The sequence below is a fragment of the Schistocerca cancellata genome, chromosome 1 (assembly GCF_023864275.1).
Source record: "Schistocerca cancellata isolate TAMUIC-IGC-003103 chromosome 1, iqSchCanc2.1, whole genome shotgun sequence".
Lineage (NCBI taxonomy): Eukaryota > Metazoa > Arthropoda > Insecta > Orthoptera > Acrididae > Schistocerca > Schistocerca cancellata.
Genome location: NC_064626.1, coordinates 369,796,234 through 369,823,330, shown reverse-complemented (window position 1 = coordinate 369,823,330; position 27,097 = coordinate 369,796,234). Strand labels below are relative to the sequence as shown.

At 37.6% G+C, this 27,097-nt stretch overlaps 1 protein-coding gene across 1 annotated transcript in view; it reads right to left on the bottom strand.

Moving 5' to 3' along the window:
• Positions 1–16,091: 16,091 nt before the first annotated feature.
• Positions 16,092–27,097, bottom strand: part of LOC126174884 (uncharacterized) — a 134,023-nt gene continuing 123,017 nt past the window's right edge. Inside the window, exons 7-9 of the mRNA XM_049921304.1 lie at positions 25,222–25,417; positions 22,430–22,485; positions 16,092–16,669 (exon numbers count right to left, since the gene is read on the bottom strand). Of these exons, the coding sequence (XP_049777261.1) occupies positions 16,646–16,669; positions 22,430–22,485; positions 25,222–25,417 (276 nt within the window). The 3' untranslated portion in view covers positions 16,092–16,645. The remainder of the gene's footprint in view (positions 16,670–22,429; positions 22,486–25,221; positions 25,418–27,097) is intronic.

Genomic DNA, 27,097 nt, shown 5'->3' with positions numbered 1-27,097 from the left:
ATTCTTCTCTCAGTGCTTGGAAATTCCTAAGTAGCTGTTCCTCTCTCTCTTTCGATTCCGCATTGCGACTCCGCTTGCCCTGTTCTAAGGCTTGCAGACGGTCATCGATTTGTTCAAATGTACGGCCTAATTCTTTCACAATACCACTTTTTATTTCACTTGCCAGATTGTTTATTCTTTGTGAGATATCATCGGACACTCTCTGCATTGACTTGTCGACTTTATTTGTCTGCTGGATTAGTTTTTCGTCTATTTGTTTGCCTAGCTCGCGGATCAATTTTTCAGATTTCTGCGTCATTTGTTCGCATAGCTCTCGGATCGATTTTTCAGATGATTCTTTTTGTTCTCGGAACGATTTTTCTGATTTCTCTGTGTTTTCTTTATTTTGTTGCAATAAGGCTTTCATGAGTTCTGCCAAACCAATTTGGTTAGTAGGAGGCAAATTAATTTCTGGCTCTGCTGTGAACCCGTTTGTCCTGTTTTACATTTCGTCTGAAGTATTCCCCATTGCGTTAATATTCGAAATCAAATTATGCCCTTGGTCCATGTTGCTTAAGTTGTTGGACCACCTACTTTTAGCTTGGTTATGTGTCTGCATTCGTTCAATTTACACCCGGTACGCAACACACTAATCACAATAAATGTATCCCCCAAAAATTACTACAGTTACACGAAAGGTACCCAACCTAGTACGCACTTTTTCACACGCAAAACAAATTTTTATCTTTGATCGAAACTGTGCAATTTACAAGCGAGAAAAAAAAACACACACACACATATAAAACACACAAATATAGAAAACAAAATAACAAGACAAACAACACAACGCCGCTCAACAACGCCGTGAATCATTTGAAAGTCTGCTCAGAAACAACGCAGAAGTTGTTTGAGCACAAACAACACAATGCCGCTCAACAACGCCGTGAATCATTTGAAAGTCTGCTCAGAAACAACGCAGAAGTTGTTTGAGCACTGCAGGGGGGAAAAAAATTAAGATTATACAATCTAACGTTTCAGAGATTCCAGAGTCTAGTGGAATCACAGAACAGGGTCACCATGTGTAACATTGTTGCTTTAATTTGCTATGAAAGTGGTGCTGATAGACAATAAAAGCGGGTTAAAAGCTGTGAGCTGTCTGGGGAAGTTAACCTTGCATTACTCCGCAACTGTTTCACCAGGTATCCAGTCTAGCTTACCAAATTCCCAACGAGACTAACATTAATTATAATCTTTTAATAGTCATACGACAACCAGTGATATAAGAGAATTTAAATAAAAAGAAATAAATCCGTTTATATTTGGAAATTTATTTTAACATTGATCATTGAAATTTCAACACATTAAACTTGATTCATAACTAAACTGGTGCCTTATTTAGGATTGTGAAAATGTGAGATTGTAATCTTACGGAACACATCAAATATGGAGCCAAGATTGGGAGACTGCATACAACACTACATTCATAAAATAACACACAAAGAACATTGAAACATATGCAAGAGGAAATTAACCACAACCAACTGATTCAATTTTCACCCAAAGAAGTTATGTTCGTAGCACAATCCTGTCCGTCATGTAATTACCACACACTGGTATACTAAATTCATACTAACTCTCTGTGAAATCTTCCCGAAAAGAACAGCTGAGGGCTACTTTGATGATTACACCACATGCTTCACGTGGTCAACTTGGTTTACACAAAGAGTGTAACTCCACAATAATTTTGATAATTAAAATAAATTAGATCAAAAAGCAATTTACAAAAGAAAAACCTCGAACTGGTTACTATCATCTTACTATTAACCTGATGGGTCAAACAATTGTATAAGCACGTGGTACTGGTTTCACAAAGTACACCCCACGTGGGTTGAACATAAAGAAAAGTTGCTATATTGAAAAATATTGTCAAGACGAGACATTATAATCTCACGCACATTCGCATTTAAGACTGATGATCTTAGTTAGAGTTACTGATCAACACGTGATTCCACTTTACTCACAAAATAGTGACAAAGCAACTACCCGAATATATTCTGAACTTCACACTCGAATTACATTGCGTTGCAATTTAAGATAACATTAGATATTTTAGAGCTAAACCTAAAATAAAGGTGATTAAATTTTCAGTTAGGCTGATCTTAAGAAATCCATTGTCCTACGGACTTAGCAGACACGCGCTTAGCCAGAGATCTTACCACTTCAGACGCTCACCGCGGACAGACTGCCCTGGCCCGCTACCGAGCGTGCTTCACAAATACAAACGGAGGTGACCAGAGAGGCAGCTCCCTATACCAACATGACAAGGGATGAACAGGACCATACTAAGAATAGAAATCTCTTTGCTTCTAGAAAGCATAGCTACCTGTTCCGACGTTGGTCCTACTGTTCTCTAGCAGACAGGCTTGTCTGCTACCATCAAGCATGCAACTAGAAATACATTTGCTCATTCATCCTCTCACACAGAAGGGAAGGGGGAAGACAGTATCTTATCATATACAGTATATAAAAGAAAGCGGATGTAGGTTCCGTATGAGACTGTGTGACATGAATTACATATAAACTGTATTTTAAAGTGTAGTAGTGCGACAGATCGTTCTTGTTTATGTGTAAAAGTAACACGTTTCACTGCTCAGTCTCCTCCCAGATAGTCAGAAATACCACAGTAAATTTAGAAAAGGAATTTATGCCGTAAATGACAACAGATTTAAGAAATTAACATGAAAGGAATCCAACAGAGACCTTTCAACAGTCAGAGAATTACGACGATTCTTTGGAGTAGTGAATTTCTACCAACGCTTCATTCGCAATCATGCACTGATAACTGCACCATTGAATGAACTACTTAAAGGCACACCTAAACCTAACCACAGTGTGCACTGGACTATCGAGGTGGACACAGCATTTCACGCTATAAAAAAAGCTATGGCAGAGGTCGCACAATTACCACACCCGGTTGCGCATGCCCCACTCGCTCTCATGGTTGATGCTTCGTCCACTGCCATTGGTGCCGTACTTCAGCAACAAATTGATCAGTTATGGCAGCCCATTGCATTCTATAGTCATAAGTTGTCACCATCTCAGCAACGTTGGGCAACATATGACCATGAGCTGTATGCCGCTAATGCGGCAGTAAAAAAATTCAGACACGCATTAGAAGGGAGACAGTTCACGATTTACACAGATCATAAACCATTTACATATGCCTTTAAGGTAAAGCCAGAGAAAACATCGCCCAGGCAACTGCGACACTTAGATTATATCAGCCAGTTCACGACCAGCATTGTGTATGTGGAAGGGAAGCTAAATGTTCCAGCTGATGCACTTTCTCGCATAGAAGCAGTGTCCACAGTAGCAGATGACATCGCACAGGTGGAAGCAGTGAGAAAGGCTATTGATTACGACGCTGTCACGCATGCGCAACAATGATATAGTGAGTTGCGTGATCTATTGCAACAAGAGAAAGGATTGAAGCTACAGCTCGTGACATTTCCTGAAGCAAGCATTGAGTTGTACTGTGACGTAGCAAGAGGAAAGATACATCCATTTGTGCCACAGCAATTCAGAACACAAGCAATTGCATCAATGCACAGTCTGTCACACCCAGGAGTAAGAGCCACATACAGATTGGTCAAACAAAAATTTGTACGGCCATGTATGCACACAGACTGTAAAACATTTGTGAAGCGATGCTTGGCGTGCCAGAGGAATAAAATCACACAGCACGTCAGGGCACCATTAGACACATTTCTTCCACCAAATCAGCGTTTTGACCATGTGCATGTTGACATCATCGGCCCACTCTCGACATCGGAAGGCTACAGTTATTGCCTCACGGTGATTTACAGATTTACTAGGTGGCCTGAGGCATTTCCAATGAAGGACATCACTGCAGAAACTATAGCTCCAACATTTTTTCATGGTTGGATTGGAGTTCCACTGAGAATTACAACTGATCAAGGACGACAATATGAAGCCTACGTTTTCAAAGCATTGGCTACGTTATTAGGTACGAAATGCATACGCACCACAGCATACCACCACGCATCAAATGGCGTGGTTGAGCATCTTCATCGACAGTTGAAGGCAGCACTGAGATGTCACGCAGACAGAGACACTTTCTATCGTACTTTTGGGTCTACGAACATCATTTGAAAGTGACCTGAAAGCAACAGTAGCAGAACTGGTGTATGGACAAATGTTACGCCTACCTGGAGAATTTCTGCACAGCATGGCAGATGATACAATCACAGCCTCAGAATTCGTAACAAGATTAAGAGAGATTAATTGAGACCAACAATGCCTAGAATCCAGCTTGGAAGACACTCGTTCGTTTTTGGGAAGCTAGACAAGTACACACATGTATTCTTACGGAATGTGTGTAAACCACTGCAGCCACCATATGACGGACCATATCTGGTAGTCAGTGGGGATACCAATACTTTCCGCATAATGATTAACGGTACACCCACCACAGTTGCAGTGGACCGTATCAAGCCTGCATTTCTGGACGCAACAGATGCCACAGCTACCACTGAACACAAACCAGAGAAGACAGGAGAAGCTACAAGATGTGTTCCTGTACCCCCATGAACACTACAACGCTCAGTGAACACCAGTCACTGCAACACCAAGACCGACGTCGAGGACTACTACACCACTCCCTGACACAACCACTGACACATGTGACCCACCACCCGGTTTCAAGAAAGAAGTAATTACAAGAACTGGACGGCGTGTGAAATTTAATCTGTGGTATCATTAGCATTAAAGGGGGGAGTCATGTAGTGACCTATTTCTGACAATCGATCCCTACAAGTGTCCAGTGCTTCATAAACATTCCGTTAAGTGTTAATTTACGTGCAGTGATATAGTTATTCTTTGACTTAGCTTTTGTTAGTTGCTCCGTGCTATTCATGTCTACACAATTCATTCATGTGTGTAGTGTTAAGTTATTGCTAAATATATGTGGGAATAAAGGAATTGTTTTCTCCAACACCCACATATTCTTTAAAACTGAAAGTCAGTCTTTCCCTTTTATGAAGATGCAGATTATATTCATGTATGTTAATGGTAATTAGTTAAAAATGAAAAAATAATAATGTTAAGGGGGCAGATGGCAAAACAAGTGGTGAAGTAAAGATATCCCAGCTTGCTTTGTCACATACTGACTAATGGTGTAAAATTTTCCGTTGGTAGATTTTCTAAGTGCAAAATAACAAGGAAGTTTTTTCCCCAAGGAAAGCACCTCTGAGTAGCGGGCAGTCATTATTAAACTGTCTATCATTTATGGATTAACAACAATTAGAATATAATATATGGTATTAGACAAACATGACTTAGGAACACAATGGAGCTTTCCAAGGCCTTCCTTGCTTGTGAGAATCCACAATTGAAAATAGTTTTTTTTTTGTTGTTGTTTACAAAATTGCATCGAGTGACACTGGATCTTCTCCCACATTTTGCAGGAGGGGACATTCTTAATTTTTTATTACTTTATGGATATTCGGTTATTCAGTTGGGGGTGACTGTCTTTACTTTCCTTTAGGGACCAGTGTGTACCATGACAAGTTTGCTGTTAACATCTACAAAAGCAAGCAGACCACAAAGAAAAAGTCGTTTTTGTTGAAAAGTTGAGAGCCACTTTTACCAGGACAATGTTCTGAATGTTTCCCATCAAGTATGAAAATTCTAATCAGAAAATTCCTGTTTTCTCCTAATTCATTTGCTACTGCAGGAAGGAGCTGTTGGATCCATGGTAAAGTTTTCAACACTTTTTTTCACAATGCAAAATATGTCTCTATGGCATGTGAAATGTAAATCACAATGAGTTGTAGCTTCTTCCAGTCAGTCAGAAGTAGAAATAACCACAGTGTGCTGACATCAAAACTATTTTCTCATTTATATGAATTTATAATACGTAAAAACACTCTTAACTTCATCTTTTCCAGAACTTTTAAATCTTTACTGTGTAAATATCATTTTTGATATTGTGATCTGCAACATTTGTAGCATTTTTGTTTCAGAACTTCATGGATTATGAATTTAGTATCAGGTGGTGCAAATTAATATCTAAAGAAGCTAAATTTAACAAACATGGAGTCTTAAAGAAAAATTATAATGAAATATTTGAAATAACAAAATTTCTGGTGTACTTAAAATTCATATTATTAATTTTACCCAATCTAATGCTAATTATTAAATTTATTTCTAGACTGATTTACAAAATACTCATATATTTTAGCAAAGATTCTTCTTTGGTACAGAAAGTTTGTAAACTCTTTTGCTTTGCAAACTAATTGGAATAATGTGAGTACTGCAGAATGTAAGTAGTGGTGGGCATGCCTCTGATGGAAGTAGACATTTTCTTAGTTTGTCACCAACAGTGAAATTGTTGATTTTTTTTTTTTAAATGTGGAAAATGTAAAAATGGTGTGATGCTGAAAGATGTGACAAAGAATAAAATTCAAGAATACAGGCAAATCTTCATAACTTACTCAGTCATCAAGAATCTACAAAATCAAAATTTCAGCTGCAAAAATGTACCCCTAGACAAGACTTTGAACCACTGACAACAACAACGAGATAATGAAGATAAGTAAGAAGTTATTCTTTTATCTATCTTACACCTCTTGAAGCTTTCAAAATTAGTGCAAAGACAGAATTTTAACAGTGATATGTGGGAGGGTAAATTACAAGGTGGAAAAAAGTGATAGACAAAGATGCAAAAAATTTGTTACCTCAAAAGGTTTACATGTTGCACACTAAACAACAGACCATACAAAAAAATGTAGGGTTAAGTATGCAGTGGCATTTTGAGGAAGAAGGAAAATAATACATTACGACAAGCAAGTATGATGGAAAATTCAAAACAAATCGTATCTACAATGAAGTGCATAAAAATTTCAACACAGTGGATGGTAGCAAATAACAGATTTTCCCTCATGTAGTTTGTAAAGCAGGAAGAATAAACCATTAAATTTGTAAGTTACTGGATATTAAATAGGACAAGAAATTCAGGACACAGAGCAGCCACATCTAGCAGGAATAATGTCTCTAGCCCGGCTGGGCATCAAGTTGCACAGAGCTTGGGTGATAGATATGCCGATTCGACTCTAGGTGAGACTTAATCAACCATTGTGGCTGCTGAATGGTAGCCAGCAAATCTCTCAGCAACCTATGACTAGTTTTTTGGAGTATGTGAGAAGACTGAACATGCTGACCACAACAACAACTAAACATACTTTGTATTGAGGTAGGCCATGGACCACAGGGAATATGGGGTCTCGCATTATCATCTTAGAAAGTAACACCATGGAGTTGTTGAACATAGGGCATAGCCAGCAGCCTAAACCTGTCAGAAACCTAATGGCCGCTACCCAAATAACTGGATATGTGAACCATGTTATGTGCCCAGTGTCATCCCGTACCTCCTCACGTGGTGTTGTGCCCATAAGATGAATGCATTCTGACAACATTTGTTCTTCCCAGAACGTGCACATGCAGATACATTGATTGTGATGCTATGCACACAATCAGGAATTGTGTGGAAAGCAGTGTGGTGCCAATGTTGGCATGCCGTTCACTGCTGGTGCCACATCAAGGGTAGCCACAACAGTGGTCACTGTGCTTACAGCCTTTTAATGCTCTTAGATGTTGTCACGCTGTATGTGTGCATATTGTCCTGCAGCAAAAAAGCCCATTTCCTGATGCAAAGTACCTGATGTGGCTGTACTATCCTGCATGGCTGAGTCAATAATATGTACGTATTCCTGGCACTATTCATGTGGGGCTGCTGTTATCCTGCATCTGATTGAGTATGGTGCTATTGAGCCCATCAGTTATGTATTTGAATGCCAGTTGTAAGACCCTGACCAATGCCAGCAGTAATATTAATTTGTCATCTTCAGAAGTCTACAAAATTAGAGATATTATAAATCTTTAGACCTTGGCTTTACATTTATGTGAACGACAAGAAGCGTATTGCAGAAACTTATTTAATATTGGTTTGGCAGATGTTGAATATATTCTTCATAGAAGTATAACGCCATGGTATGCCCAGAAATGTTCATATTGTACATAATTATTGTAAACATACATTGACAGTTTCCAGGAACTGAATCACATCCATTTATCTGTTGTGCTAGCAGCAAGGAATTTATATAAAAGCATATATCAAAAATTTAACCAAGGTATAAAGGAGTTATATGTAATACATTTGAAAAACATGGCACACAGTTCTAATATATTAAAGGAATGGGCTAATTTTCACATTTTGTAACAGATGATATGCAATCAAAATAGTGTCTGTTTTTTATTGCAGATTGATCATTCACCAAATCTTCTGAATTTGGGTGGGAATGTTTATATATTTCAAATTCTTCTGAAAGGTTCATTTTGTATCCTTTGTCAACTGTATGTAAAATTTCCATGTTAAGCAATGGCAGAGAAGGGACAGAAGGGGAGGACATTTAGGACCCACTTTTGTGATCGCCTGCTCAAAAAGAAGGCGAGGATTCATATGTCACATTTTCAGAAAATCTCAAAATAGGGAAACACACACTTCCTCCTCCAACCTTGCTTAACATGGAAATTTTATTCTGAAAAATATATACTACAGTTACTGAAAATGAATAAAAAGTTTATGTTTGTTGCCTGCTGCCTTCATGGTGCTCCAATCTTAATGGCCAGCAGTGTATTTAATTTGTTGTCATCGGGTATGGACCACTATCTGCACTTTTAGGTTCGTTTCACACTGGAACACTGGTGGCAGTCATCAGCGATGGTCACCGACAGAGAGACATTTGTTTGAACTGGAGGATTCACATTGGGACACTACATTGCCTCATCGAGCCACTGTGACCCAGCAGTGACTCGCCCTCATGACACGTGACAGACATGGTCAGTGTGTTTACAGCAGTCACTGCCAGACATGCATTAGTTTGAACTGGAGTGTTCACACTGGAACACTGATTGCAGACACAGCGCTGCAAATTTGCCAACTGACAAGCAGTCATTTCTGAGACAGTGACGCGAAACATTCATTGTACATTATACTGTACACACTGTAGCCATGAGTTTAGATTTGATTAACATGGAAGATTTTGTAATTGAAGTAGAAAGTTGTCCTGCTATTTGGAATGTAAAAAGCGATCACAAAGTGACGAAAATGAATGCATGACAAGAAATTGTAACTAAGTTTGTTCCTGATTTCAATGAGAAGAGCTTGGATAAGAAAAACAAAACTGGTACGTTGTATGTTCTTTCTTCAAATTTAATATATTATTTTTTGGACCATAAAAGGCTAGCGAAATTTAGTTGCTACTCCAGTACGAGTCCATTTCACTAACTAATCATTGGCAAAACCTGCGGTGTCAGACACCAGTGATCCAGGAGTGTTCACCACAGTCACTGGTGACCATGACTGGCAGCCGTCAACAGTGTCCCAGTGAGAAATGGGCCTTAGAGCAAAATACTTCATCTAAGTACATGTTTTGCCACAAAAAACAGTATATGCACATAGCTGCTGGTAAATCTTTCGCGATGTGAGGTCGTGGTCCAAGAAACTCTTCTGTTCGTGATGTTTTGTACAGGACTGCGCTGGACATCCTCAGAGGTGCTCCTCTGCAGAGTCTTGCCGACTGACCAATCAGATGTCCAAGAGCGACAGATATACTGTAGGAAAGGGGGCATCGTCGAAGTAACATGTGATGAGCAGAGATAATTCTTGTCATAGATAAAACTTACCTATTGATTGTCATCTTGTCAAAGATGAATTTCCTTATTCACTGTGATTCCAGTTAACGTGAATTTTATGAGCAATTTGATGGTGTAGCAATCGGTAACCAATTAGGTCCTGTGATCACTAATTTCTATATGGAGAAATTTGAAAAATCAGCTCTGGACAAAGAAAATAAAAAATCATCTCACTGGTATTGGTTTGTAGATGACACATTTATGATTTGGTCACATGGTAGAAAGGCTTTGGACATATTCTTTGATCATCTAAATAAAATTAATCCAAAAATCCAGTTCGCCAAGGAAATGGAAAATGATAACAGGATATCTTTCTTGGATGTTTTAGTTATGAGACAGTCTGATGGAAGTTTGGAACATAAAGTTTTTCGGAAAGTAACACATACCAACAGACATTTGCATAAAAACTCCAATCACCATCCACAACAAAAGAGAGCTGTCATTAAAAGCCTTGTCGATAGAGCTGAATGGATATGCACATTGGAGCACCTGGATACTGAAATAAAATATCTGAAGCAGGCCTTTGAGAAAAATGGCTGCTCAGAGAAAGAGGTAAAGAGAATTTTGTGACCAAGGAACAGAAGACCGAAGGACAAAGCTGAACCACAATGATGGAAAAATACAGTTTCTCTCTCTTATATTAAAAAAGTAAAGGATCAGATTGGTAAGATTTTACAGAAACATGACATCAGACCAGACTTTAGACCAACAAATAAAATAAATCAACTACTCCGATCTGTGAAGGATAAATGTCCTCCTCTGTCGACATGTGGTGTATACAAAATTCCGTGTATGTGTGGTAAAGTTTATATTGGAATTACCAAGAGGAGCATAAATACACGCCTAAAAGAGCACAAAATTCTTTGCTGATTAGGGAAAAAAGAGAAATCAGCTGTAGGAGAGCATGCTCTTCACTTGGGAAACCACGAAGTGAAGTTTTCGAAAACCAGAAATTTTATCTACAATGTCAAATTATTATCCGTGACTATGTAGAGAAGCTATTGAAATTTATAAGCATCAGGATAATTTTAATAGGAAAGAGGAGGCAATGAAACTTAGTGACATGTGGACAGTAGTCTGCAGAATCGCTAGACAATTTTATCTTTGACAAGATGACAATCAATAGTTAAGTTTTATCTTTGAAAAAGATTATCTCTGCTCATTATATGTTACTTTGACCACACCCCCTTTCCTACAGTATATGTAATTCGACTCCACCCTAATCTTTTAGGCTGGAGGTTTTAACATGTTGCAGAGTGGCTGGCTCAGCCTATTATTTTCGTGATCAGCCAGCCACAGTCCTCTGCTGTGCAGTTTTAATTCCTTCTGCCTTTGTTCTCTATGTAGTTTTTGTTGCTGTGCTCCGTTTTCTGTGTTGTCTTACCATTGACCATGGGGCTTTTCTTCCCCCGGAATTTTTATTTTAGTGCTTCGCCTGACTGGTGGATGGTTTCACTGTGCTCTGTGTTTTTATGAAGCAAGGGACCGATGACCTTTGCAGTTTGGTCCCTTTAATCTTTAAACCAACCAACCAACCAACATCTGATTGGTCAGTCGGCAAGACTCAGTGGAGGAGCGCCTCTGAGAATGTCCAGCACAGTCCTGGGTGAAATATCAGGAATAGAAGAGTTTCTTGAACCACGACCTCACATCCCAAAAGGTTTACCAGCAGCTATGTCATCCAGTCCTGAAAGCCTTCAGTACATGCACAACCAGACTTATAAAACCTACATTTGCCACTACACAGTTTTGCATCTATCATTAGGATCGTAATCATTTTATTTAGTGGCAATTACACCAATGATACAGGAGGAAATTTATGGAAGTGTTAGTGATGTGCCATTGGTAATAGAAGCCTTTCACAGTGATAGGATTTCATTCTAAAAATGCAGCCTCAGCTATTCAGTTCATTTATGAAATTGACAACCGTGGCCAACTAGTTTCAAAATGAGCTGATGAGAAGCCACACTCTCTGTCCATCATCATTGAGCCGTGGTAAAAATTGCTGTTTTGAAGAGCGTGCCATAGCACGTAGGGTGAAGCAGTCGCCCTTCGTTTCTGGCAGTGGCGCCGCTGTGGCAATCACAGCTTTGGTGTCTCCCTCTGGTGGGAAAGGGGAAAGGTTGCCTGTTGACATGCATTTAAGGGGTGCTATGAGCTCATCAGTGATGCAGTCTGGGTGAGTCTGGAGTCAGTCTGGGGTCAGTCTCTCATCAGCAGCTTTCTAGTCTGTCTCTCGTCCAAATTTGTGGTGCAGTGAGAGAACTCGAGTGGTCGCCCGGTTGGGGGCTTAGTTCCTGCATCTGAGTCTGCACATTAGGCCGCCAGTCTGCTCGAGTTGCTTAGGCAACGGTCATTGGCGGTTGGATTGATCGGTTGGTCAGCCGTGCATTGAGACACAAGATGACTTGTCCGCCTTGAGCTTCAGCACATGTGAGGTCGTCACGTGAGTCCAGTGGGCCGCCCCGTATAGTGAGGGGTAGTGGCTTCCTGGCCGACATGAGAGCAACAGGAGTCAACCCACGAAATCGGTCTGGCTGGTGCGAGCTGCGACGCCGTGAGAGGGGAGATCAGCATGCCTTCCTGCGTCCATTGAAGCGGCTAGCAGCGGATGGTTCGGGAGAGCATTTTGGGGGTGCTGCGGCAGGTCTTCACCAGAAATCACAGTTTATTAGAAGTTAAGTGATTGGTGATATGTTGTTGCATTTACTTGTTAAATTCTACTTGTTTTTTTGGTGAGGTCACCAGCTGCTTTGTTTTGGGATCGTCCCATCATTCTTCTCCGTTTGCCCACCCGTGGGAAGGTGGTTATTTATGAATTGGGTGGTCCGTTTTTTTTCTTGTGGAGTAGGGGTGGGTTAGAGCAACCTGCGGTTCAGGTTGTTTGGTAATCTCCCTATCAATCTGTTGTACGTTAATAGCTGCCTCTGTCATGTTTGTCAGATTTGGTGTGTTAACGAATTTATTGCTTGCAGTGTGATTCCTGAAATATTTTTTTATCTTGCCTATCATCTTGAGAAGTGCTATATGTGTACTGTAGAGCATGTTTGGCCAACCTTGTATAATTTTATGTAAGGTTGCATTTCATGGGCTTTTATTTAAATGTTCATTTTAGTATGTAAAGTTGCCACCCTTCCACCGTAAGACTTTTCTTAGAATTTAAAATCAAGTTGCACCTTCGGTGGCAAGTTAATCTTTTAATTTTAGTGTTTTGTACCATTTCCATCCCTCCTACAGGGTGCATAGTTTGTGTGCTTGTGTGAATTGTTAATACTTTTACTTTAAGGTAATCTCGTGTGTTGCAGATTTGCACCTGTGTAGTCTTTCAGAGGTTGTTGTGAGCGGTCGTGACTACGGCCATGTCAAAAGGGAGCAGCAAGGTTCTCAGCCCGAAAGCTCATACACTCAAAAATTTGTTTCTTCCTGCCTCTGAATAAATTGTAACTTGATATTTTGAGGATGCTTTCTGCTTATAATTTTAAATCAGTTTTTTTAGGAATAAAATTCCCATTTGTTAAAAGCAATTTGATTTTGATTTCATCAGTTACTCCTTGGCAACTACTTCCATACTCACATAATGTGATTAAATGTGTTAATGTTCTTGATGAATTGCTAGTAAAGAAAGTAAATTCCTAAGAAAAAGTTTTGAAAGTAAATTCACAGTTCAATCGTACTTGCTGTTATTTCATAGACTAGACTGTTTATATTGATTTAGCACTTTGAATCCTGTATGGCCACCTGTGGCCTCATGCTTAACACCATGTACCTGGCCTGGCCTGAAATATATAAAATGCACTAACTCAAGACATTTTCCCAGAGAGAAATCTGCTCTTTAATATAGGTGATAAGAGAGATGTCAGTAATTACCAACCTGTTTCACTGCTGACATCATTTTCCAAAATTTTTGAGAAGGTGGATGTAATCTAGAATAGTACCTCACCTTAGCAACAATAACATCCTCAGTAAATCACAGTTTGAATTTCAGGAGGATCGTGCTACTGAGAATTCCATTTACATGTTCATGCATCAGATTTTACAAGCACTAAATAACAAAATAGTGCTTGTTGGTATTTTCTGTGGCTTGTCAATGGCATATGACATCTAAATTATGATATTCTATTAGATAAATTGAAGTTTTGCTGGATTGATAGTGGAACCAACCAACAGATAATGTCATATCTAACCACAAAAATGCAGAAAGTTCTACATGATAATTCAATCAATATAGTCTGGGGATGTAATTCTGACTGAAGAGAAATCACATATGGGTTCCCCAAGGCTCAATCCTAGGTCATTATGTACATATATTCAATTTTAAAAAGACACAACATGTTCAGTTGTGCACATGTAGGGCTACTACATCAATTATAAGTGAAACAACGATGAGAAAGTCACAAATAGGGTGGAAACTTCAAAATTCTTAGGTGTCCATACTGAGGAGAATTTAAACTGGAAAAATCACGTTTTGGAACTCCTAAAACAACTTAGTTCAGCTACATTTGCACTTAGAATCATTGCAAATCTTGGGGAGAGACAAATCAGTAATTTGATATATTTTGCATATTTTCGTTCAATAATATCATATGGAATAATGTTCTGGGGTAACTCATCTTTAAGAAAGAAAGTCTTCATTGCAAAACAGTGTGCTGTAAGAATAATATGTGGTGCTCACCCGCAATCATCTTGTAGACATCTGTTTAAGGAGTTGGGCTTTCTTACTACTGCTTCACAATACACATGCATCACTAAGCATGCAGCAGTCTATGCATTAATATATTTCAAAAGCTGCCACCCTGCAGCCCATTTGTTGCTCCCTGAGTCATAGCACTGGAGACTGAACATGTTGCTTGGAACACCTGGCTGTAGTCATGCGTCTTAGATTTAGTGGCTGCAGGTGTCACTGCCATAACATTAGAACTGCTGCTTCAGGCATAGCTTGTAGGGGTGGTATACATGGGCAGTAACTCACCTAGCTCTTTGTAACAGATTGTTACAAGGAATGCGTGTAGTTCAAATGTGAGTGCAGTGAAAATTTTTAAACTTAACCAAGCGGAACTTCAGTGCACATATGCCTTTACTTACAACAGCACAAAATTCAAACAGAATTTGTCAAAATGATTATTTGAGATTAGGAATCAGAATATGAAATATCGGAAGGAGAGTTGCCTGTATATAATTAGTGCCTAGAGCGACACTACAAAACTTCTACGGTATGCTCTGTGCAATCAAGGAAACAGTGGATCAAGTGTTAAAACATGTCTATTTTAAGAATGAAGTGAAAGCCGCTTGAGAAACTATGTGAAGTGTAATAGCTTATATGATACAACTTCAGAAAGTAAGTTACACATTATTATGGCAGGCCAAGTAACATTTACTGAATGCTGCACTACATTTCAAAGTGACACAGATATAGGGCACTAATTTTCAACATGGTTGGCAACTGTCTGTAAAGAGTCGTCAGAACTTTCTACCAATCGTTGAACTCCTTGATGATAGCAGTTGGCTCCTTGATATCATGGAGCCATTCAAGAAGTATTGTGTGAATGTCCTCATCATTGGAAAATCTCTTTTTCTCCTTCAGCAAGATATGAACTTCATCATCATCATCATCATCCATATATGTATGGCACCTTGTTCAAATTGTTGGCAGTGTTTCACTGTGGCTGGATGTGACATTGCATTTGGTCCATAAAATGCCAGAATTTCTTGGTTAATCTGTTTGCAAAATAGATATTTTGCCCACAAGACTTGTACTGTGGTGTATATTTCAAGTGGAGTACATTTCCAATTGCCATGCCATTCGTGTCTCACACTGTGATGCATTTGTTATCCATACCACAGCAGAACTTTGTCTGGAGGAAACCCAAACATGTCCTCTCTTTTGACAATGTGCCAATATTGTTGTGCAAGGGTCTTAAGATAGTACAACATGTGTAACTTACTTTATATATTCCTTACATACCTAGTAGAACTACTGAAAGACAAACAAAAGTAACTTAAAACCAATGTCTCAAATTATATTTTATTTTCTTTGTTGTAATTGGGAGGACTGATATTCAGTTATCAAAGTACAAGTGCAATGAATGTGCTCTTTATGTTCACCAAAGTATGTAAGTATTATGCAAGTAACCACAAAGGAAATATTAAAAATTAATCATTTATATAGCTTTTGTAATATTTCATGAGAAATATTGGAGTTTATGTAGATCTGGCAGGCCCTTCTGTGAGCTATGGCTGTAATCTGCCAGTGTTTCACCTGAGAGACTAAAATTTCACACACACACACACACAAAAATGATACTAATTTCTGATTGGAGATATTTTTATTAACCATAAACTCACAGCAAAATAACAATCTTTTATTTACTAAAACATCAGAATGACACCATTATAATGCCATTTATAATTGTGTTTGATCTGTTTCAATATGATACAGTCAAACAGTCAAACTGAAATAACATTAAACATTATTCATTACTAACACAGACAGTAATGATGCATATCAGCTGTCTTAAAGGATTTTTTAAGTGTAAATTAATGTCAAAGCTTAATCTACATGACAATAATGAAGTCTTTATTAGAGATCTAATCTACATTTGCAGCATTAAGAGAGTCAATCATTGGCATTCAGCAATAAAGTCATGTTCAGTTACAAAAAATATGCAAGTAGTGTTTGTGGGTCATATTTTGATTGAAATGCTATTATTCAGTTACAAAATTCATTTGCATTACATTTACAGGCATTTATTGCATCTGCAAATGCTTTTTTATCTATATATCACACATTTTATGTTGTTTTTGTGCCTTCATCTCAGATTTTTAGTTACCTTATAGAAGTGTAAGTGAATTGGTAGACATTCAACTTCTACTGATATCTTCGTACATCTTGATTTTATGGGTACTTGACGATAGGACACTGCAGAAAAAGAAGATAAATTATATTTAATGATCATTGAAAATGAATAAAATTAGCTATTCTTATAGTAGAATGTTATACAATAGAATACTGAAATGGTAAAAATAATAATTGCAGTTAACTTCTTAGAACAAAAATGTCTTGAAAACTGACAATGTTAAACTCCCACAGTCCAATAAGATAGTTTCAAGGAAAGACTTGCCAGTAATTCATTTATGTGCTCTGAGAAATAGCATGAGGTAGCTATAGAATAGCAACTACAAATAGATTACTGCAGAAAACATAAATATTTTTTTTGTGATGTTCAAAAGATCCTGCTTGTTAACTTCAGAGAAGTCTGAACATAGACAAAAACAGAAACAAATCAGTCTTTAATCTTATTTAGTAAGCAATGCTAATAAATCAATTACAAGTCTAATTTATTGTTCGCATTTTTTTTTTTTTTTTAAAAAAGAAGTGCTTTAGTAGAATAGAAAAGCAGAACAAACAGAAAAAAACTGGTGTTGTGAAGATGAATATAAGCTTCTTGGTGACAGCAGATGTTTTTGTTTAGGTTATATGACAGTGTAAAATGTCTGTGTGAAAATTCGGTGAGGAAAAAAATAAATAAATAAAAATAAAAAATAAAAAAAAGAGAAACAAATGATCATGTGGCATTGTTGGCTGGGAGGCCACCAGCTTGCAGTCTTATTTCAAGTGACACCACACTGGGCGATTTGCGTGTCGGTGATGATGATGAAAATATGATGACGACAACACAACATCTGTCCACTAGTGGAGAAAATCTCCAACCTGGCCAGGAATCAAACCTGGCCCACTGCACGGTAGGCAAACACATTACCACTCAGCTAAGCAGGTGGACATAACAAACACACTCAGTGCGTTTTCCAGCCATTTGTTGTCTGTTATTGTTTCTTTTGTCATTTATTTGTCAATTTTTTGCAGCCCCATCTTTTCTACCTTGACATATTGTTGTGCTCCACAACCCACCAATGTTACTGAGGTGATGCAGGTAGCCATACAGCAGGTGCAAATATATCAGAGAAGTATTCTCAAAGTGACCTGACAAGGATATGGTTTCTGAAGAAAAGCAGCAGTATTTTCAATAGTTGCAAGAACAGTGGTCTGGATGATTGAGTGATCTGGCCATATAATGCCAAAATAGCCTTGCTATGTTGGTACTGTGAGTAGCTAGAAGCAAACTGAAATTATAGCAGCTGTATTTCCTGAGGTTATGTAGGTCTACTGTATGTCTTAATGGTGATGGCATCCTCTTTCGTAAAATATTCTGGAGGTAACGTAGTTCCCCATTTGGATCTCCAGGTGAGAACTACTCAAGAGGATGTTTTTACCTGGAAAGACAAATATAGCACGTTACAGATCGGAGCATGGAATGTAATATCTCTTAACTGGGTAGGTATCTTAGAGAAATTAAAAGAGAACAAGGTACACTGAAATTAGATACAGTGGGAATTGGTGAAGTGCAGGTGCAGGAAGAATAGGGTTGCTGAACAGGTAAGAACAGTGTTATCAGTGTAAAATTAAGTAGCAATAATGTAGGACTAGATCTGATAATCAATTAAAAAAGGTAGGAATGCAGGTGAGCTGGGTATAACAGCATACTAAACACATTGTAGTAGCAAAGACAGATAAAGCCAACAACCACCACAATGATACATGTTTATATCTTGCAGGCAATGAAGAGAATGAAAGAATTCAGTCATACCAAACACTTGGTTTAAGAATCATGAAAGAAGGCTGTACATGTGGAAAAGATCTGGGAATACCAGAATGTTTCAGATAGGTTCTGTAATGGGAAATATTTTGATACCAGATTTTAAAATGCAAAACATTTCCAGGAGCTGACACAGATGCTGACAATTATTTTTTTTTGTTTATGAACTGTAAATTAAAAATGAAAAAAATTCTTAAAGTTAGATCATCAGAGAGATGATACCAAGATGGATTGAAAAACCACTGCCTGCTGAGAGTTTCAGAAGGAACATTAGCATGAATGCAACAAGGCAACAAGAGACAGGACAATAAAGGACAGATGGGTAGCTTTTAGAGGTGAAATAATGAAAGCATCAGAGCATGAAAACGGTAACGCAAAAAGGCTCGTTAGATCTCCTTGATCAGTGCATAAGATATTAAATCTAATTTATGAAACGAGAAAATGTAAAAATGAAGCAAGCAAGCAAGAAGAGAATACAGATGTCTAAAAAATGGGATTGACAAAAAGTTAAAAATTCCTAAGCAGGCGTGGATAGAGGATAAAAGGAAGCTGTGGAGGCATGCATGACTCTTAGAGGGCTAGAGCCCAGATGAAAAGCCAGTACTAAGCAAAGAAGGGAATGCTAAAAATAGGGAAGAATATATAGAAGGACTACACAAAGTAAATTAATTTTAAGATAACATTATCAAAAAGGAAGGGAATGTAGATGAACATCAGATGATAGAGATGGCTGAGAAGAATTTACTGGATACTGAAAGACATTATTCGAAACAAGGAACCTGGAGCATATGACATTTTTTCAGAATTTTTAAGATCTTTAACAAAACATACAGTACCCAAAGTATTCCATCGAATGCAAAAGATACTGAGACAATGCAAATACTCTCAAACAATAAGCACAATGTAGTAATTTCAACTCCAAAGGAGGCAGTTGTGAATATTACTGCACCATCAGTTTATCAACAATGTAGGAAAGGAGAGATTGCTACTTACCATAAAGTAGACATGTCGAGTTGTAGGAGAAGACAGATTGCTGCTTACTGTGAAGAAAACATGTCAAAATGATGTGTCTTCTTTATGGTAATTTGAAGCAGCAATCTGTCTTTTCCTACAGTGTTGATATTCCTACCTGGAGTTTCCACTGTTTGATTTAAACCCTGAGTCTGTAAGTCATTGTAGCAAAGTACTGACACAAATTATTTGCAAAAGAAGGGAATGACTGGTAGAAGTTGACCTCAGGTAAGGCCAGTCTGGAGAAATGCAGGAACATGCAAGGCAATACTGACACTACAACTTGTCTTAGACTATGAAAAGCAAACGTATGTTTATAGTATTTTTTTGATTTAGTGAAGGCTGAGTGGAATCCAATCTGGCATTATAAAGGTAGCAGGGATAAAGTACAGGGAGAAAAATACCATCTATAACTTATTTGGAAACCAGACTTCAGTTATAAGTAAAATACATGAAAGGGAAACAGTAGTTGAGAAGGGAGTGACACAGGACCGTAGTCTATCCCCACTGTTATTTAATACATACACTGGGCAAGCAGTAAAGGAAACCAAAGACAAATTCTGAAAGGTAGTGAAAGTCCACGGAAAAGAAATAAAAACAGGTAGGTTTATCAGTGACATTGTATTTGTGGAAGAGACAGCAAAGAGCTTGAAAGATCAGTTGAACAATATGGATAACACCTTGAAAAGAGGTTATAAGATAAACATCAATAAAAGTGAAACAAGGATAATGTAATGTAGACAAATTAAACCAGCTGGTGCCAAGGGAATTGGGTTAGAAAATGAGGCACTAAAAATAGTAGATGAATTTTGCTACTTTGACAGTAAGATAACCTGCAATGACTGAAGTAGAGAGGATATAAAATGCAAGTAAAGTATTTCTAAAAAAGAGAAATTTGTTAACATCAGATATAAACTGAACGATCTACTCTCTTCTGCAAGAAGGAAGTCAGTACCAAGACTAAGTTATCTGTGCACCGTTCAATCTTTCAACCAACTTTGTTGTATGGGAGCGAAAGCTGGGTGGATTCAGGTTACCTTATCAACAAGGTTGAGGTTACGGATATGAAAGTAGCTAGGATGATTGCAGGTACTAGTAGATGGGAACAATGGCAGGAGGGTGTCCACAATGAGGAAATCAAAGATAAACTGGGAATGAACTCTATAGATGTAGCAGTCAGGGTGAACAGGCTTAGATGGTGGGGTCATGTTACATGCATGGGAGAAGCAAGGTTAGCCAAGAGACTCATGGGTTCAGCAGTAGAGGGTAGGAGGAGTCGGGGCAGACCAAGGAGAAGGTACCTGGATTTGGTTAAGAATGATTTTGAAGTAATAGGTTTAACATCAGAAGAGGCACCAATGTTAGCACTGAATAGGGGATCATGGAGGAATTTTATAAGGGGACTCTGCTCCAGACTGAACACTGAAAGGCATAATCAGTCTTAAATGATGATGATGATGATGATGATGATGATGAGATATAAACTGAAGTTTTAGAAAATATCTTCCAAAGGTATTTATGTGGATATGGACTTGTATGGAAGTGAAACATGCACAGTAAACAGTTCAGACAAAATTTATGCTGAAGATTAAGTGAGTAGGTCAGAAAACTAATAAAGAGGTATGTAACTGAACTGGGAGACTTGACTGATAGGATGTGTCCAGAGGCACCAAGGATGGAGGGAAGTGTGAGTATAAGAAGTGTACATGGAGACAAAGGCTTGACTTGAGGCTTACATAGGATGTAATAGCATGGACAAGTGTATCAAACCTGTCTTCAGAGTGAAGACCACAAAAACAATTTTTTTTTTAATTTATTATTGCTGTATTTTTTTCCCAGTTTAGAACCGTCCTGAATCTTGAAATTCTTTTGCCTGTGTTACCTTAAGGTTAAAATGAATTCAACTAATTTAGTGTTGGGGAGTTTGTACCATACTTTAGTATTCTCCACAATAATACCACTGTCTGAAATTGTCAGAAATTTTGAACGTGGTTCTTCGGTGATCTTGAGACTTACCTATAATGTGTAAATGTATTACCTCCAGTTTAAGATAGCAAAATAAAATTTTACTTTGAAAATCAAATAAATGAAATAATACAACAGATTGCAGGTCTGTAAACTAGAATAACTTATTCCTATATCTATATCAATATATCAATGATTAAATAAGCTTAATGTACTAACAAAAACTTGTTGAAGAAATTATTGATTATTGTGTCTGTAGATGTAGGTGCATAATTTCTTTCAGTATAGGAATAGTAAATCAGTGCTGTTGAAATTACATTTGGAAGCCTGACTAAATAATAATAATAATAAAGAATTCATTCAGCATATGTTGAAGTCAGTTGACAGGATGCTCAGAAACAGTCTGAAAATCTTGTAAGAGTGTTGTAGGTGATGTTGTGCTGAGAAAAAAAATGATATGTTTCACCTTTGGCAATTTAATTAGTTTTGAAGTTAGCCAATCAGGTCACTGCATGTACAATCAAGCAGCATGTCTGAGACAATATCGCCAAACAAAGCTAACTTCTGCTCACCTAGCTTAAACTTGCCACTTCCATTAAAGGCAATTTTAACTGGTAATGAGTATTTGAACAAGTGGGAACTCACAGATCCATGTTTTAGCATGTGCAAGTGCATCAATTTGAATACACACTGACCTGACTGGCTAACTTTAATAACTCGTAAATGGTGCAACACTCCGAATTTTTTACTTAACAGTTATTTCTTAGCACAACTTCTCATGCCAGACCCTTTACAAGGTTTCCATACTGTTTCTGACCACCCTGTGAATGCATTTATGAATACAAAACTAACAAGTGAGAAAGCAGAGCGACATTTAGTTCATGATACATGTTAAATAAATAAGTATATGACAAGACTTTCTCTGTGAAGATATTAAGTTTTAAGGCAACTAACTAGTCATGTACTTTCTAGAAAGAGAGGAAAGAGTAGAAATTGTCATTCAATCAAGCTTTCAAAATTAAAATGTCAATGTTATTCACCACACATACCTCAACATGGTTAAGGCAGCACAACAGCGTCTTTGAAAAATCACACTTCATTTGGTCTGAAATAAATAGGTTACTGATATTAGAATTTGCTTGTTTTCTCATCTGTATCATTTTATGTCACTCTTTTGCATAGTTCAAAAATGAGATAAAAACTATATATTTTAATTTTTATATTTAACTTTAATTTTTATATTTTCATAGTATTCTTTCCAATATACCAATGCCGTTCCTGGCATCATCTTCTTTTAATTGTTCTACTTTTTAGAGTGCAAAGTACAGTAAAGAGGACAAGGCTGCTGTAGTGGCGTTAGATTGTTGGAAAGTATGGTACAGAAGAAATGAACTATAATCTATGGAGTTTTACATAATCACAACCATGAAAGTGTGCTTAACTATATAAATAATAAGTATCACATTCATTTATTCATCATATTCTATACATCTCATGTCAGGAATATGAAATGGGTCAAAGTATAACTTAACAAAAAGTAGCTGCCATTAGAAAATAAATTAATTATTAACTATTGTTAAGTTACTGGTACTACAAACTATTTGTGGTTGATTGGTCTAAACTTAACATAGTACAATCAGCAAGACCATTAATCTTTTTAAAGAAGCTGCTGCCATTTATCTTCTATATGTGGCTTAGTATGTACATGACATCTTTAATATTTGTTATAATAGAGAACTCCACACTGAACAAGGAGATAAAGTCAACATGAAAATATTTTTTCAGTTATATATTATCACTTTGTAACTCACTATTCACCTGAAAGTGAGTTTTATTACTTAACAAATAAGTAACAATTACCACAAAGGAGTTGACGTTCAGAGAATTGGGTGTAAGAATTCCGAGATGTTTGAAAAGACTTCTTTGAGATGCTTTGTTACATACTCTATACCATATTCTTACTGCTCATTATTGCTAAATGAATATTTTATTTGCATTAGCTGCATTGTCAAAGCATGTAACTTGAAACAGCTACTCTTTATCTCCTGCTAATGGTTAGACATATAACATGAAATTGCTACTCTTTATCTCCTGCTAATAAATGAGTAATCACACTGATGTTTATTTTAGAACAACAGTTATCCAGATACCATATGACTAGAGATTTGTTTGGAATGAAATTGATACTTATCATGCAGATTAACTTTGTATTAATATTATTATATTTGTTTAAAGACTTATTAGCTTAATGTGTCCTGAAGTGAGGGCTTTCATATAATCCAATGCTAAGCACCATTTGAGTGGACGAGCAGTACATAGGAAGATGATAAGTAGGGTGGTCATGTGGACAGTTGTTGGTAATTAGCACAGATGAGCAATTAATACATTGGGACAGTGAATTAGCATGCAGATTAACTTTGTATTATTATATTTCATTAAAGACTTATTAGCTTAATGTGTACTGAAGTGAGGGCTTTCTTATGATCCACTACTAAGCACCATTTGAGTGGAGGAGTAGTACATAGGAAGATGATAAGTAGGGTGGTCATGTGGACAGTTGCTGGTAATTAGCACAGATGAGCAATTAATACATTGGGACAGTGAAATAAACTGTTAAGAAAAATAAATGCTCAAAGACAATGATAACACATACCTAAACTGAACTGTGATTTAGCTTATGAAGTATGTTCAAAACTGCATTTTCTAATGTTAGTCGGATTACACAGATTGAACTGTGATTTTACTGGATGATATGTATGCCACAGATAAATACAGTTTTATCACAAACTATTGGTTGTGTAAGTCAAAATGAATTTTTAAGTGAGTAAGTGAGTAACGTACTTCAAAATGGGCTTGTAACCTAAAACCCTGGTTGTGCAGTAACTATAATAAAATTTGTGAAATAAGGCAAAAAAACAATGTTTGTTTACTTAATCAAAATGAATTATTTGGAACAAACAATTGATACATGACTTTCTGAGAGACTACAAGTTTTTGTGTCTGGATTCAAGCCTAGAATCTTGCCTTTGGTGGGAACTATTGTTACCAGCTGAGCAAAACAAGCACAACTCATGACTTGCATTCAAGCTTCATTTCTGTCAGTTTTTTTCTGAAAATTACACAGTTTTAATACTCTAGGAAGGTTCACAGCATTGTACAGTCTGCTGCAGACTGAAATATTCATAATAAATGTACTGTATGCGTAAATGCATACACTCATCATGTCACAAAAATGTGAGCAATGTAGAATATGAGACTCATCAGCAGTGCAGCAGTTACAGATAATGAACATTTCTATGACAGACATTCACCAGTTTGATTTACATGAGTCAACAAAGTTCTTACTTATTAGTGCTTGCATACATCCTTTGTTTTTACTTAAACTTTTATGAAGAGCTAATATGAAACAAATGTTTTCATCTAACCTAAAGTACATCTTACATTGTTTTTAATGTTTGATTTATGTCACAACAAAAGAAAAATTGGTGTTTTGTATGAAAATCACAGCTAAGGTATAAACAGGTAAGAAGTATCCTAGACCTAGTTAACAGTGGGAGTTCTTAAGAACAGTCTGGCGATTTTCAAAATATCAGGCAGCCAGGATCTAAGTGATACATTGGAAGTGGTTAACATGAAATGTTTTTTACTTTCTTTTGAATTCAGAGGAATTTGAATTCCTTAGTAGATTGTGGGTGAAAAGGCCTGCACAAGTGGGAGCTACATTTTTGGGTTTGATTTACTCTGAAAGAACACCTCTTTAAAATGTTTATGTGATAATGATATGTTTATCACATATACAAACAACCTAGCCATTTATGACATATATGGCTTATTTGCTTACCTTGCATCTTAGAAGACGATTCTGTGCTTTTCTCAGTTTCCTCAGTGCTACTTTCAGTACCTTCAGTTTCATCTTTCGATTCAGAAAGACAGTGGTTTACTCGCTGCTTTGTCTGCTCTCTTTGTGTTGCATCTGTTACATTTGTTGCTAACCATGCTTCTATCTTAGACTTGCTGGGAACTTCAGCTTCATTGAGCTGAAATAGATATATTTTGGAACTTTGAAAAATGATATTAATTTTATTTAAGAGAATTTATAAACTGCATAGGTGCATTATTATACAGTTGATGGGAAGCATAAGTTTGCAAAGGTCACATTATTTCTTTAATTTCATGAATGTATTTATACATTTTTCAGTCATTTTAACTTTTTGAAGATATAGTTGTCTGTTACTCTTACTGTTTTTCAGAAAATAACTTTTATTTTATTATACTTAAAAATAGCTCTCCACTGTATGCAATAGAGAGGACAACAGAAAAAAATTAAAAGATGAAACAACATAATAATGAAAGATTAATTACATTTAGCCAATTTTTTGATGTACACCTATTATTTACAGGGTGTTTCAAAAATGACCGGTATATTTGAAACGGCAATAAAAACTAAACAAGCAGCAATAGAAATACACCGTTTGTTGCAATATGCTTGGGACAACAGTACATTTTCAGGCGGACAAACTTTCGAAATTACAGTAGTTACAATTTTCAACAACAGATGGCGCTGCAAATGATGTGAAAGATATAGAAGACAACGCAGTCTGTGGGTGCGCCATTCTGTACGTCGTCTTTCTGCTGTAAGCGTGTGCCGTTCACAACGTGCAAGTGTGCTGTAGACAACATGGTTTATTCCTTAGAACAGAGGATTTTTCTGGTGTTGGAATTCCACCGCCTAGAACACAGTGTTGTTGCAACAAGACGAAGTTTTCAACGGAGGTTTAATGAAACCAAAGGACCGAAAAGTGATACAATAAAGGATCTGTTCGAAAAATTTCAACGGACTGGGAACGTGATGGATTAATGTGCTGGAAAGGTAGGGCGACTGCGTACGGCAACCACAGAGGGCAACGCGCAGCTAGTGCAGCAGGTGATCCAACAGCGGCCTCGGGTTTCCGTTCACCGTGTTGCAGCTGCGGTCCAAATGACACCAACGTCCACGTATCGTCTCATGCGCCAGAGTTTACACCTCTATCCATACAAAATTCAAACGCGGCAACCCCTCAACGCCGCTACCATTGCTGCACGAGAGACATTCGCTAACGATATAGTGCACAGGATTGATGACGGCGATATGCATGTGGGCAGCATTTGGTTTACTGACGAAGCTTATTTTTACCTGGACGGCTTCGTCAATAAACAGAACTGGCGCATATGGGGAACCGAAAAGCCCCATGTTGCAGTCCCATCGTCCCTGCATCCTCAAAAAGTACTGGTCTGGGCCGCCATTTCTTCCAAAGGAATCTTTGGCCCATTTTTCAGATCCAAAACGATTACTGCATCACGCTATCTGGGCATTCTTCATGAATTTGTGGCGGTACAAACTGCCTTAGACGACACTGCGAACACCTCGTGGTTTATGCAAGATGGTGCCCGGCCACATCGCACGGCCAACGTCTTTAATTTCCTGAATGAATATTTCGATGATCGTGTGATTGCTTTGGGCTATCCGAAACATACAGGAGGCGGCGTGGATTGGCCTCCCTATTCGCCAGACATGAACCCCTGTGACTTCTTTCTGTGGGGACACTTGAAAGACCAGGTGTACTGCCAGAATCCAGAAACAATTGAACAGCTGAAGCAGTACATCTCATCTGCATGTGAAGCCATTCCGCCAGACATGTTGTCAAAGGTTTCGGGTAATTTCATTCAGAGACTACGCC